At 39.3% G+C, this 15,483-nt stretch overlaps 1 protein-coding gene across 1 annotated transcript in view; it reads right to left on the reverse strand.

Moving 5' to 3' along the window:
- Window positions 1–15,483, reverse strand: part of LOC126185151 (apoptotic protease-activating factor 1) — a 277,026-nt gene that overhangs the window by 144,596 nt on the left and 116,947 nt on the right. The window contains exon 10 of the mRNA XM_049927997.1: window positions 7,516–7,703. Coding sequence (XP_049783954.1) covers window positions 7,516–7,703 — 188 coding nt within the window. The remainder of the gene's footprint in view (window positions 1–7,515; window positions 7,704–15,483) is intronic.

Raw genomic sequence — 15,483 nt, forward strand, 5'->3', positions numbered from 1 at the left:
GGGGGGGAAGAGGGAGACAGGAGGGGGGCAGAGAGGGGGGGAGAGAGGGAGATGGGTGGGAGAGGGGCAGAGAGGGGGGAGAGAGGGAGAGGGGGGGAGAGGGAGGTGGGAGGGAGGAGGCACAGAGGGGGGGGGAGTGAGGGAGGGAGGGGGAGGTAGGGAGGGGGAGGGGAGGGGGAGAGAGAGAGAGAGAGAGAGAGAGAGAGAGAGTGTTTTTGTTAGGGTAACACTTGTAGAGGGTGACCAAGGCTTGACTACAGTAAGCAGGTTCAAACTGATATAAGTTGTAGTAGTAATTCAGAGATTAAGAGGCTTGCACAGGATAAACTTTCATGGAGATGCATCAAATTGGTCTTCAGACTGAGGATGACAATGACAACTACAACTACAACTACTACAACCACCACCACCACCACCACCACCACCACCCAGAAAGCATTCTCATGGGCTAAACATGTCTTCTCATGCCTAGACTGAGTTTCCCCCAAATATGACTCTGCAGGGAATCAAGGAATGAAAGTATGTTACAAAACCTGCAAAGGCATTGATAGTAGATAGTATCTGACAGTACAGGTAGATAGGTTCACTTTTTACATGATGTCATGAATATGAGATTTCCACGGGAGGTCCCAACAGCTCACAGGTCTAACCTCTTGCATTTCTTTCATCATATTAACATATTAAGAGGGTTAAATATTACCCCTAACAGAATTTTAAACACATGAGGTACTGCACAAGTATCAGTATTCCCAATCTGCTGTAGCAAGCCATCCAGAGAGCAAAAATATGTACTCACTCCCACAACTGGTGGCACCACATACTCACAGCAGGCCATGAGTAAACAGCATTGTACCAGGAACATGCTTCCCCTTTCTACATCATGTCATGTGGCATGACCCATGGTCTATGGAGCAGAACAAAGCTACCTGCATAGCAGCAACAATTTAGTCTCATACTCATCCCTGCATGTTTACTATTTACCTGCTGAATTAGGACTGTGTCTAGTGTTTTTCTCTGGCTGGATTTCTTATAGCATTACGATGGACTTTGGCTCTAAACAAAGACATGCAGTATTTCACAGTGTTCATCCTATGTGTAACCACAGCCAGCGAGATGCTTTCGTTGTGCACTGAACTCATAGCCTATACAGAACTTGTAAGAAGTGTCTGCATTCTAATAAAGAGAATGGTAACCTTGTTCCACAACACTGGTAACAAGGTTCTATGTATCCATAACATTTCACAATGGATTCAGGGTTCATGGTATTCTTTAAATTAAAGGAAGCACAACACTAACAACAGCTTGCTATGAAAACCGCAACTCACCACTTTGGTATAGCTAACAGTGTGCTAATTGCCAGCCTTGGCAGCACAGACCATGCCCTCATTTCCATTGTTTCAAGAAGCCATGGATGACTGGGATGTACAATTGCAACGTCTATGGCAACGCTTCACAGTGTTTAAGGTTAGCGATCCAGAAATTCAATAGGCTCTATTTTTTTATCCTGGACCTCTCAAGAATTTTGTGTTTTCTTTTTTAGCTCCACCAGTTAAATGACACTGATGTACTGTATTTTTCCATAATATGTGAATTATTGCCTGATTACTATAGTCACAAAGCCCATAAAGTACTTGCTAAGTTTAAAAATGTTTTTACCCGCAAATAATCTTCTGAATTGTACCTGAATTTAGTTCTGCAGAACTAAGAGGCTTAAGTCAATGTTGTAATTTCATATGTATGAATGAGATGCGTAAATTATCCCAAAAAGACTCTCTCATTCAGGATTGTATTATCCAGTATTCTGCAGGCATAGACGTTCACACAAAGGCTTTATAAGAAACCTAAATGTTGCACAGTGTTTCAGATTTTCACAGGAAACCAAACAATATTGGTTGAATCATTCTGACATCTCCTCATTAACTTCAGCAGTAACAGACAAATAACCAGCTCACTCACTGAGAGTGCAGCCGGCAGCTGATATTGTTACTAGAGAATGATGCCATCCCTGGCAAGACTCACAGTCGCACACAAAAAAGGCCTTCCAGCAACGTAGTTCAAAATCTGAGTCACATTTTTTTCCCTACATAAATCTTCTGCATACACCAGCTGCCATCCTCTAATGATTGTTTTAAACATCATTCTTGACACTGATGCCCCATGTGTGATGAACAGTGTTTTCATTGTTAAAAATGTGGCCCATAGGTAGTGTCTGCAGTTCCTCCTTCCACAGAATGACTACAAGGGACTAGAAGGATTCAGTAAATGAAACCAGACCATCATTAACCCTGAAACAGGCAAACCAAAGAGGTTTTAAATTGAATTATAAATGTTTTCCAAACTGATAAGAATGTCAAACTTTGCTGACAAATTGGAGCACATACATTAAGTTGGGTTCAGCAGAATTTCAAACTTGCTCCAGAAACATTACATCCTATAGTGGACACAAAGTTAAGATGCAAGCAACTTTCCGAACTGAGTTGACATACAAATGTGTGCTGCATATCACTTTTATTGTTTTAGTTATCTTGCAACAGATATTATTTTCATTGTGCAGAGCACCGGAAAACAGTACGCTGCTTGATATTTTATTTGAGTATGTAAGCTTATTTCGGCTTCATTGCCTTCATCAGTACATTTACTAACAATCACATTTATTTATGAATTACATAATATATAATTAGTTTTTTTTATTTATTTTTTTTAATACATTTGGTGTTGTACTCAGGTCCTGAAGTTGTAAATGGACATACGTCAACTTTCAGTAAATCATAATTGCTGACTGTATTAGTTGGTTGTAATATTATTTTCAGCACTATTCTGAAGTTGTTCAATAATTAATTAATTAACAGAATCCTAAATCTGTCACTGCAACAGGACACCATACATAAAAAATAACTACTCTACAGTACATCACATATAAGAACAATTATGACACTAATGTGGTTCTATACCTATACAACAAAAAAACACATCCTAAAAAAGGCTCCACAAATCATAAAATAACACTAATGAGAGAAAATTCTCTACATATGAACAAAATATACAAGAAAACTATCTGACAAAATAAATGCTCTACTAAAAAATATAATTGAGTAATTAGCCTTCAGAACTACAAATAACATTAGCAGAAAACAACATTCAGGAAAAACCATAATCCCAAAACACTTAAACCCTGAAATGTACAAAATTAACTGCAATAACTGCACAAAATTTTATAATGGACAGAGGAGCAGAAATTTCATCGATAGATTCAGAAAACACGCAAGAGAAACAAGTTACAACCAATCCACCTTTTTTACACACCTCAAAAAATGAAAAACAGGAAGTTAACAACATTGAAAATGCACTACAAATCCTGCATCAAATCCCAAAATGTCTAATTGTAAATAATCTGGAGGAATTTGAAATATACATATACTCGTACACCAAGGATTATTCCTATTATATACAAAATGAACAAACTGATTTCAGGCACACACAGTTAAAAAAAAATTGAAATTTTGTGTACAGATAATGGGTAACCAAAGCACAAGAGATTACAAAAACATCAATAACATTTCGACAGATACACAACCCAGAGCAAAAGAAAAATCTTTGAGTAAACAACTAGCTGTCAAACTTGGATTTCTACAATTGTCAGATACTAAAAAATGTATTATAATATACGTGCAACAGCAGATTATAAACACCTTTAAAACACTGCTGAAAATAATATTACAACCAACAACTACAGACAACTATAATGGTTTATGCAAAGTTGGCATATGCCTGTTTAGAATGTTAAGATAAGAGTACATCATCAAGTGTAAAAAAAGAAGAGACCTTTATAAATGATACACTATGTAAATTATAAATAAATGCGATTGTTTCCAGATGTATTGATGAAGGCAATAAAGTTGAAATAACCTTATATACTAAAATAAAATATCAAGCAGCATACTGTTTTCCAATTTTCTGCATAATGCCCTACTTTGACATAACATATGCTGCAGGCACCACAATAAAGAAAACATAATATTTTTAGTCTGAACGTGTCCAACCAGTTTGGATTTTTCATCAATGAGACAGTACAAATTGTTTTGACTGCAGTTCCCTTCCAAGCTATTGACGAGCTTGGCATACATTTTTCAGAGTTGTTTTCTCCTGCATTAGGCTGTACCTACACCACCAACCCAATGTGGTCACCTGTTTTAAATGGGCATGTTCTACATGATGATGCGAACTAGACAACCTCCAACAACAACAACAACAACAACAACAACAAGTAATCTTGTCTAGTTCATGGGCAGCCCCTTTAGCAGTGGTACGGAAATTGAATGGCTCCCTTAGATTATACAGAGATTTTAAAGCAGTTAATGTCCAAGAAATTGACATCTATTTTATTCCACACACTGAGGACCTCTTTTTAAAACTGAAAATGGTGACTGTTGGTCAGAAATTGATCTACTGGAAGTGTATTTCAACTATATATGGAACAGATCTCTACACTACTTCACATTTTGAACACCTCGTTCAGCCTCTACCAATAACAATGGTTCTCTTTTGGCATTTCATTTCTAGTACTCCTGCCACTTCAAAAAATTACTTAGAACAACTGATCCAAGAGATTCTACCTCAACACAATTATCTTGATGATATAATCTCCATGTAATCTACCAAGTGCAAAGATCTCGAAAACCTACACTCACTTTCCTCTGCCTTAAGGAGAGCCCATCTCAAGAGGAGTTTCAAGTAGAGTAGCTTTTTCAACCTTTGGTCGAGTACATGGGCTTTATTACAAAAAAAAATTGGGATAATTCTAACAAAACACCACATACAGCCTATGGACAGTATGACTGCACCCCAAAATGTAAGATAACTACAATCTTTTGTTGGTGAGGTGAAGTATGCAAATGTAGTGCCGGCTGCATAACTGCTCCATGCCTTGTGAATAAAGGGAGCTGAGTTGATCACCCACATGCAACAATGTGTTCCACAGTCTTAAACTAGCCATACAATGGGTGCCTTGTTTGATGATCTACTTGAACTGGAAAACCTCAATTCTTGCCACCAGTGCCTCCCACCATGCCCCAGTGTCATCTTTTTACACCAGGAAGCAAACTGATTGCAACACCCAATAGTTTTCATTTGGAAAATTGCAAATAAGTCCCACCAAAACTATTCTCAGATTGAGAAAATGCCCTCACAATAATCTACACAGTGCGCAAATTTCACACACATCTATGAGGTAAATTCCACTTAGTCATAGATCATAAGTCTTTGCTTGGTTTATTTGGCACTTGCTCATTATTGCCAGACAAAAAGGCAAAACTTATATAACAGTGATCCCTTTTCTACATGCATATAAGTATTCCATCTCATACAGACTAGCAGGTCAGTACATGAACACAGAAGCTCTTTCCGGCTCCCAGTTGGCCTCGATTGACAATTTGATGGACAGGATGTTTTGTACTTCTATACTGACTCTGTGGCTCTTTTCTCTTTAAACAGTTTTCCAGTCATGGCATAGACAACTGCAACAGAACTAATGGACAGATGCCATGATGCACAAAGTTTTCAAATGAGTGCAGCTGGGCTACCCAGGCCACCTCCCTATGAGACTCAACACAGATTATGATCCTATTTTGTTTTGAAACATAGGCTGTTAACTCAGTACAGCATTGATCTACTTGCTATAGAGAACAAGTTCCCCCTGGTGGTGATTTCTCCCTCCCTTTGGACTCATATTCTCTCACTGGTTATCCAGTCATTGGGGTGTCACATGGATGAAGACTTTGGCCTACCACCATGCTTACAGGCCAGCTATTGATAAATATACCTGTACTAAGGTCCTTGCCCACCTACATCCTGATTGCATGACCCAACAGGCATCACCTCCAAATGTCTGCTCCTTGGTACCAGATTCATGTAAACTTTGCAGGTTATTTTATCAACTAACTGTTGCTGTCATCATAGATTGTTTGTCGAAGTTTTTATATATTACCAGGAAGTATTCCATAATGACACAAGCAATAATTAAAGCACTGGTATAGGTGTTTGAGATCATAGGTCTCCCACAGGACATGGTAAATGATAATGGCCCCCAGTTCCCATCTGCACCTTTTATAGAGTTTTGCACTCAACATGGCATACAGCAACTTCACAATGCTCCTTTTTATCCTGAACCAAGTAACAAGATGGAGCACATGCTTCAAACTGTTAAGGAAGGCAGCATCTACCATCCAGGATGGATTTCCACTACCACCACATGCCCAGAGCTGTCATTTTTACAATGTGTACACAGACAGACTCTGATCGCAGTGCTGGCACAACTGATTGCAGTACAGCCCTTCACTTAGGCTGGCTGTCGGCTACAACCTGCGACCAAAACCATGAATGCAGCATCTATCTCCTTCTCTTTCTTCTTCTTCTCCTCCTCCTCCTCCTCCTCCTCCTCCTCCCCCCTTGCTGCTGTCTCAGCTGCAGCATCTGGGGTAGGATGACCGTAATCACAGCTACTACTCCACAGGGTCGCTCCATCTCTGAAACTGCTCTCCTCAGTGGCTTCCACTGGAGCCCTCTGCATACCCACTTGGACTGGTGTCAACCCCAGTCCGACACAGGGTGATCACACAGACCCACTTGGGTCATCTCTTTCTGCCCAGCCACTTATACAGGATAGCAAGATGATTGACTCTCCATCTACGTCTTTGCCAGAGTCGGCATCAAGTTAGGTTGTTTTTGATCCTATGTGCCATTTCAGGAGGGGAGGGATACTTCAGTCAGCAACTCAACTTGCAATGGACTCACTTATTTGCACCAGGTCGCAAGTGAAAAGCAGTGACCGAAAGACACACCTATCTTCCCAATGTCACATCACATGGCGTGATCGCATGGTCTCTGCCTGTACAGTGACAGCTACTCTCATATTCATCCTTGCACACTTATCACATATGCACCGCCTACCCTCCCATTGGCAAACTACCTACAAACTTGGCCTGTGGTGGTTTTTTCTGTCGCTACATTTCTCATGGCATTACAACAGTTTGGATTTTAAACAAGGGCCTGTAGTATTTCATGGTGTTTGTCCTTTGTGTAGTTGCAGCCAGCCAGAAGCTTTCATTCTGCATCAAACTCACAGCCTATACAGAACTTGTAACTAGTGTTTATGTTCAGTTAAAAGGAATGGCAACACCATTGCAACACAAATCTTTGTAACATTGTTAACAAGTTAAAAGTTGTCAAATATTTTTCTACTGATTATAACAAGTTGTCTACTTTGTTTCAATAGACCTGAGTTATTATACACACTTTAATATTATTGAAAACTCACTATATTAAAATGTGTCATTTTTCACTGAAATTTTGCAGAAACTACAAAAGTATATTATAGCAGCTGTTTGGTTCTAATGTTAGGCACTGAATTAAATGAACAGCAATGATGGTCTTTGTACTGGAAAATATGAAAATAAAATCACAATAATTTAATAATGAACTACAAGTAACAATCTTTAATTATGTGACATTTAAACTTACATATGTTCAAGGTAAAGCCTTGTATTACATTCCTTGGCAATTTTATAAGCCTCATTAAAAACAAAACTCTGTCTAGGTTCTTTAAGCGCACACTGAACAGCATCAAGATCTTGATACTTGTACAAATCCAAACCATGGGAGTGCACAAATCTTTCAAAGTCATCAACAACTGCTTTCAAATCCTCTTGCTAAAAACATAAATTAAAATGCAGAAACATTTACTGTGCATACAAAAAAGCAGAAATCAAAATGTACAAAACATATATGTTTTTACACTGGTGTCCAAAAGTGAAATATGATCAGCAAATGAGAAACAAATAAAGCTTTATCAAGAGAGATGTTGTACACAATGAGTCCATAACATATACAAATGAGCCAAAATATTATGACTACCAGCTTAAAAATGTGTTGGTCCTCCTTTGCAAAAAAATATAGCAACAATTCTGCACAGCATCAGTTCAACAAATCCGTGCAACGTTGTCAGAGGTATGTGGCACCTGATACCAATGTATAGGTCACACAGTTCCCATAAATTATGGTTCGGTTGTTTCTGGGTTTGGAACTGGTACCCAGACATCTTGACGTGTTCCATTGGTTTCACATTAGGGGAATTTGGTGGCCAAAAAATCAGCATGAATTCAATAGCATGCTCGTAAAACCGCTGTAGCATGATTGTGGCCTTCTGACATGGACAGTTACCCCGCTGAAAGGTGCTATCGCTAGGGACAGGAAAATTTCGTGAAAATGACAAAGTGAAAAATAATGGGAAATTAGTGGTTTTGAGAGAAATAACTCAAAATAGGGAATTTTTGTGAGATACTATGAAATTTGTAATTTTTCTGTATAGAAGTGCTATAAATCTGAGAATGGCAGTTTACTAAATCTGTAACTGAAAGTTATCATATTTTAAAATTGCATTTTGATTTCTAATCGCCCCAAAGCTGAGGTTTATGTATAATCTTAAAATGTCAGTTTGAGTCCAGTGTAACAAATGTTGATGTGATGATGAAAGTAGCATCAAAACTGGCAAAGAAAAACACCAGATTTGGCAAAAAAAAAAAGCGCCACCACCTATATTTGGATTACACAGCACCAAAATTTGGCAAAAAGACAACATTGAATTTGACAAAAAAGCAGCACTTTCACAAAAAAGGACACTAAATTTGGCAAAAAATAACAGCAAGGCAAAAAATAGTAATGAGTTTAACAAAAGTAGCAAATAATTCGTCAAAAAACATCGAATTTGGTGGTGGGTTCTGAAACACTGTACCAGCATTATAGTCTCTCATCAGATCTGCAATAGATAACTGTATATCCTGCTTTACAAATCAGGCAAGACTCTTAAGTGCCACATTTTATGGTGAAGCATGGGTGTCCAATGCCCTCTCATGGTTCTACCACCCTTCAGTCACTTCCCATAGATGCACACAACAGTAGTACGTGAACAGCTGGCCAGTTTTGTCATTTCTGAGATGTTTGTTACCAGGTGGGAGGCTACAGCAATCTACACTTTCCCAAAGTTGCTCATGTCAGTGGATTTCCCCATTTACAGCCCATATCATCACTACAATGATTCCTCATACACCTCTGCTCCACTTACATAGTTTCCTTAGCATATCACATGCCTACAACACCACCAGAAAGTTTTCAATCTCATAGTGACCAGTGGTCATAGTGTTGGTAAATCTCTGCCACAAAAAAAAGTTAATAATGAAAATGGTTCCCTGACTGCCATGTGCCATGCATGCTTGTCAACAACACAGCACGTGCTCTATTATGTGTTTTGAAAGAAGGTATGGAAGAGAATTTGATGGTGGCTGGTAAGGTTAGCACTACATCCCAGACTTGCTCTAAAGGATTCACTTCCAGATACTTTGCTGGCCAGTCCATGTGATGCACATCTTTATCCATGAGAAATACACCTGCAAAAATTGACTGATGTGAATAGGCATTACCAGCCACGAAAATGAATTCTCGAACAACTGCAACTCTGAAAACACCTATATGTTGTTAGTGTGTCCTTCAATTAACAATTTAGATATTAAGCTCTGTCCAATGATCCACCATGATGCCACCCCAAATCAGAACCCTGCCCACAACAGATCAATCTCTTACCATGAAGTTCTTGTGAGTGTGCTGGCTATCACTTTCTCTCCAGATGTATGTGTGATGAGAATTGACCTGTACAGTACATTCCTCATTTGTGCTACAGCTTTGATGTGGCCAGGCCCACATGAAACAGAACTGCCTCTGGACTTCCACAAGTGGAGTATATGCTGCCAGCTCTCTGGCACACAGATTAACTGCTCTGAACCTTAAATGCCTGATTTGTCAGGAAAGTGTACCTTCTGATACTGTTGTAAACTTTGTAGACATCTCTGAATTTCATTGTGCTGTTAAGGCTCAATATTAGTCCTACTGTAGAGTGGTTACTCTTGGTCAGCCTCATACTTGTCTATGACATTTTCTCTGTTTATTTGCAGTGTGACAGTGCAATTTACATTCTGTGGTGCATTTGACATTTCTGAGACTGCAGTCTGTGGCTGGCCTGCATCGAAATGTGCAAATATTGTTCCCTGCAATATGGGTGCCAGATGGAATCTTCATACAATAACACTGAAGAAGGTAGAATTGATCTAATGCAATGCTTTTTCTTATCTTTGAATCACATGCTCATTCAGTCATGAAGTATTCCTGTCCTATAATGATAGCACAATTTTTGTTTGTGGACACACACTGATAGTCATTTACAGAGATTACTCATCCTTTCTCTTTCCATGTTTCCTTTTTTTTTTTTTTTTTGTTTTGTTTTCAAACTCATACTTAACATTTGGACACTAGTTTACGGTGTATAATGCATGCAGCAGAAAGTAACAGAATAAAGCCAAGAATTTATGGCAACACACTAAATTTAAATAATTGATTTCTACCAATTTTAAGACAAAAAGTGAATTCACAATGGCCTGTGAAAATATTTATTTATGTTGGCATCATACTGCGCAATGAAATCAATAAACCATGCACTTAGTGGAATATTAAAATAAAGCTTTGGTAGGTGCTGAACTAAACTTTAAAGTATCAAACTGAAACCAAACATAGCTACAAATTAATTGCTGAACACATGTTTAAAAAGTCTAACAAACTAAAAAATAACAGAAGAACGCACTACAAATTATCATATTACCTACACTGTCAATCTAATATTGCATAAGACAGTCCATTCAACTTCATCATTACACAAAATGAAACTTGGATAAATATTTAAATATTATATTAATAAAAGATACTGATAATGAATGAACAAAAACAAAAAAAGAAAGAAAGAAAGCTAGACTTTAACATACTACTGATGATGGAATAATTGAAGGTGGGTTGGTCGAGGATGGGGCAAGGACTTGAGCATAGCCTTGTTTAAGGATTCTTTCTAGCATTTACCTGAAGTGTTTCAGGAATATCGGACTATACTTAAATGAGGGTGACAATCAAGGATTTTAACATTGCTTCTCTTGAGTCTGATCCCATTGTCTTAATCACTGCACCGCCTCTTTTTGGGCACACTGATGGGATTATGTAATATGACACTTTATTTCCTGCTGGTTAAATGGACTGTTCTTAAACAGAAAAGGAGCTGAGATTTTCACTCTGCAGCAGAGTGTGCACTGATATGAAACTTCCTGGCAGATTAAAACTGTGTGCCGGACCGAGACTCGAACTCGGGACCTTTGCTTTTCGTGGGCAAGTGCTCTACCAACTGAGCTACCCAAGCACGACTCACGCCCCGTCCTCACAGGTTTGCAGGAAGCTTCTGTAAAGTTTGGAAGGTAGGAGACAAGGTACTGGCAGAAGTAAAGCTGTGAGGACGGTGCGTGAGTCGTGCTTGGGTAGCTCAGTTAGTAGAGCACTTGCCCGCGAAAGGCAAAGGTCCCGAGTTCAAGTCTCGGTCCGGCACACAGTTTTAATCTGCCAGGAAGTTTCATATCAGCGCACACTCCGCTGCAGAGTGAAAACCTCATTCTGGAAACATCCCCCAGGCTGTGGCTAAGCCATGTCTCCGCAATATCCTTTCTTTCAGGAGTGCTAGTTCTGAAAGGTTCACAGGAGAGCTTCTGTAAAGTTTGGAAGGTAGGAGATGAGGTACTGGCAGAAGTAAAGCTGTGAGGACGGGGCGTGAGTCATGCTTGGGTAGCTCAGTTGGTAGAGCACTTGCCCGCGAAAGGCAAAGTTCCCGAGTTCGAGTCTTGGTCCGGCACACAGTTTTAATCTGCCAGGAAGTATCAGAAAAGGAGCTCTCTGACAAAAATAATATAAAAAATTAAAGACAGTGAACAATACAACCCAATCACATGAAAAAAAATGCAAATCTTGGAACAAAATTAGGAGAAAAGACACTTTCTTGACTAAATGATATGAAAAACTGACATTTGAGAGGCTTTCCTTGGCATCTTTGAGAAATATTTGGCGTATTGAACTATTGACAAAAAGAAACATTTCCTCTGAAAACATGTGAGAATAATAGTAATGTAGCCATGTATACAACATGCGTAAGAATAATAATGGGACTGATTTTTTTATCTACCAAAGTTTTTATTTTTGCAAACAATATTGTCCCCTTCAAAGTAGTTCCCTTTGGCAGCTATACACTGGTGGAGTTGTCATTCCTAGTCTTGTAGTCTTGGTAGCAGTGCTGAAAGGTTTCAACTGGTATGGTCTTTAATATGTCCATCAGATTCTTCTGAGCATTCTCCAGAGTCCCAAAATAACATCATTTTAAGATGTTCTTCAATTTTAGGAAAAGAAAAAGTGACAAGGACTGTGGGGGGGGGGGGGGGGGTTGTGGAACAAAAGGGATGCCTTTTGAGGTCAACAGTTCTGTGATGGAAGTGGCTGTGTGACATGGGGTGTTATCATGAAGCAGTATCTACTTGTCTGCACTGTCCGGTCTCACTCAGTTCACCTTTTCCCTGAGCCCTTCAAGGACATCATTGTAAAACACATAGTTGACAGTCTGTCCTGGAGAAACAAATTCTTTATGTACAATACCCTTACTATCAAAAAAGCAAATCTGCATTGTTTTGCTCTTTGATTTTCGCATTCAAGATGTTTTTGCTCGAGGAGATGTCTCAGTACGCCATTCCTCACTTGAAGCTTTGCTTCACGATCTTGTTAAAAATCCAGGACTTATCACCTCTGATAATATGACTGTACCATTGGCAAGCCTCTCAAGAAGATCAATGCACATGTTTCTTCAATTGTCCTTCTGCTCAGATGTGCGGTTACTCAGCATCATTTTGGCACAAACCTTTCGCACATGCAAATCTTCGATCAAGATTTGATGTACAGTGAAAGTGCTTAAGTTTAACATGTAACACATCATCCTTTTTGTTAAACATCAGCCTAATCTTACAAAAGCATGAACACAGTTGACTTTTTTTTCTGTTTTTGAAGTTGAAGGTCTCCCAGTTCTTCTTCAACGTGTTCTCTGCCTTCCAAAAATTATTTGTGCCAGCAAAAAAATTGTACTCTTAATAAGGAATGTTCCACATAGGCCTGTTTTAGCTTTTCATAGGTCACACTTGTGGAGTCCCCGACTTTAACACAAAACTTGATTGCATAATGTTGCTCTAAATTCCACAGTTCCATTTTTGTAACACATATGAAAAGCACAACTTCACTGATGGCACTCTCAAAAAAACACGTGATGGCTGTATGGAGTTGAAACAATGACTGAGCACCTGGAATGGGTGAACACACTGGTCTACACAAGTAGAACAACACAGAGTTGCCAGATTGCTTGTGGTGTTGTCAGTCTCATTACTTTTCTCACACACTTCGTAAAAAGAATTGTTTTTTGTGAGGTATCTTTCATCAGTTCCATAATGATAGAGATTCGTCAACGTTATGCTCTCACATTGCTTCCTTTTATGGAAACAGATGATTTGATAACAGTAGATATCAAAAACATCCAGTATGTTTTGTGACCACAAGTGCCAGTACTACAACTTTGTTCTAGAGGCACACAGAGTACTTTATGTTCTTTCTCGTTACCTTCTCTGTATAGGGCCAGGCTGGAGAGTTTCACTCTGCAGCGGAATGTGCGCTGATATGTAACTTCCTGGCAGTTTGAAACTGTGTGCCGGACCGAGACTCGAACCCGGGACCTTTGCCTTTCGTGGACAAGTGCTCTACCATCTGAGCTACCCAAGCATGACTCACATCCCGTCCTCACAGCTTTACTTCTGCCTGGCAGAAGTAAAGCTGTGAGGACGGGGTGTGAGTCATGTTTGGGTAGCTCAGCTGGTAGATCACTTGCCTGCGAAAGGCAAAGGTCCCAAGTTCGAGTCTCGGTCTGGCACACAGTTTTAAACTGCCAGGAAGTTTCAGCACAGTAGATCATTTGAGTAATATGATCCACCCCTTCCTGAATGCTGCCATGGTGTTCAAACATAGCAAGTTGGCTGTAAAAGGTTCAGTCTGCCCTACTGAGCGCCTGTTGTGTCTACTTTCTTTCAGGCTCCACTCTGTCTGGCAGGTGAATTCAGATTGGGAAGTGATCCATTTAGTGAAAGCTATCAACCACTTCCCATTAAGTGGTGTACAAGGGCTGGAGGACATATTGAGAGAAGGACAGCAGTGAATGATCCTGTTAGTTTCATGTTCCATGTACCATTTTGTATGACAGATCGTAATGATGTGGAACGAGTCACTTTACATTCACATCACAAACAACTTTGTTCTAGAGGCACACACAGTACTTTATGTTCTTTCTCGTTACCTTCTCTGTATAGGGCCAGGCTGCCTTTTCAGCTAGCCTGCTGACTGTGGAATGGATGCTTCAACAGCACAGTAGATCAGAATGAGATTTTCACTCTGCAGCGGAATGTGCGCTGATATGAAACTTCCTGGCAGTTTGAAACTGTGTGCCGGACCGAGACTCGAACCCAGGACCTTTGCCTTTCGTGGACAAGTGCTCTACCATCTGAGCTACCCAAGCATGAATCACATCCCGTCCTCACAGCTTTACTTCTGCTTTACTGGCAGAAGTAAAGCTGTGAGGATGGGGTGTGAGTCATGCTTGGATAGCTCAGCTGGTAGAGCACTTGCCCGCGAAAGGCAAAGGTCCTGAGTTCGAGTATGATTCCAATGTGAACATTTCAAAGTTTCTTTTTTTTTTTCAAAAAATAAAAAAGACATAGAGATATTGTGAGTTAGTAAGTCCTACCCACCACCTTTTACACGTTTCAGTGATATAAATTCTTCTATGAAACAGAAGGAGTTGTCAAGGAGAAAATTTCTCAGTTTGTTTTCAAATTTTAATTTGCTGTTTGTCAGGTATTTTATATCACTGGGTAAGTGACCATACTAAACACGCTACAAACAGTACTGGAGTACAAGTCACAGGAGTGTCTTACAAGCTACTTATCTCACTGTGCAGCTGAACCTAGAGTCTTGCAAACAATTTAATGCCTTGTTTTTGCCTTTAATTTAGTCATTCCATATTAAATCACTCCAAACAGGCCAGAGTATTTAAATCATATCAGTCACTGCAGTGACTTATCACAAGTAGCATCATAAGCAATACTGAGGATGTTAATCAATGTATGAGAACTATTTTGAATTGGTTTGTTTAAAGGTAGCTGATAATTGCCTAACCAGCACTGATCTTATGCAAATTCTCATGAATGTCACAAAACTGTTGACATTATGACTAGGTTATTCATGCATATCATGAGTAACAAACTTCACTGAAGCATGTCTGATGTTAATTTGCTTCTAGTGATAAGTCTCTGTCAGAATTACACACTTGATTCTACTTCCTAAAAATCCTTTAGATAGTCTTTTCGGATATTCCTTAACTGTGTACCTTAATAGTTAACCAATGGCATACAATAGCTCAAAAGCATTTCAAATGCCATAAATACCAGCAATCTTGCTGACTGCCCATAAGTGCAGCCTCTTAAATCTTGTGAA

Source organism: Schistocerca cancellata, chromosome 4 (assembly GCF_023864275.1).
Source record: "Schistocerca cancellata isolate TAMUIC-IGC-003103 chromosome 4, iqSchCanc2.1, whole genome shotgun sequence".
Taxonomy (NCBI): Eukaryota; Metazoa; Arthropoda; class Insecta; order Orthoptera; family Acrididae; genus Schistocerca; species Schistocerca cancellata.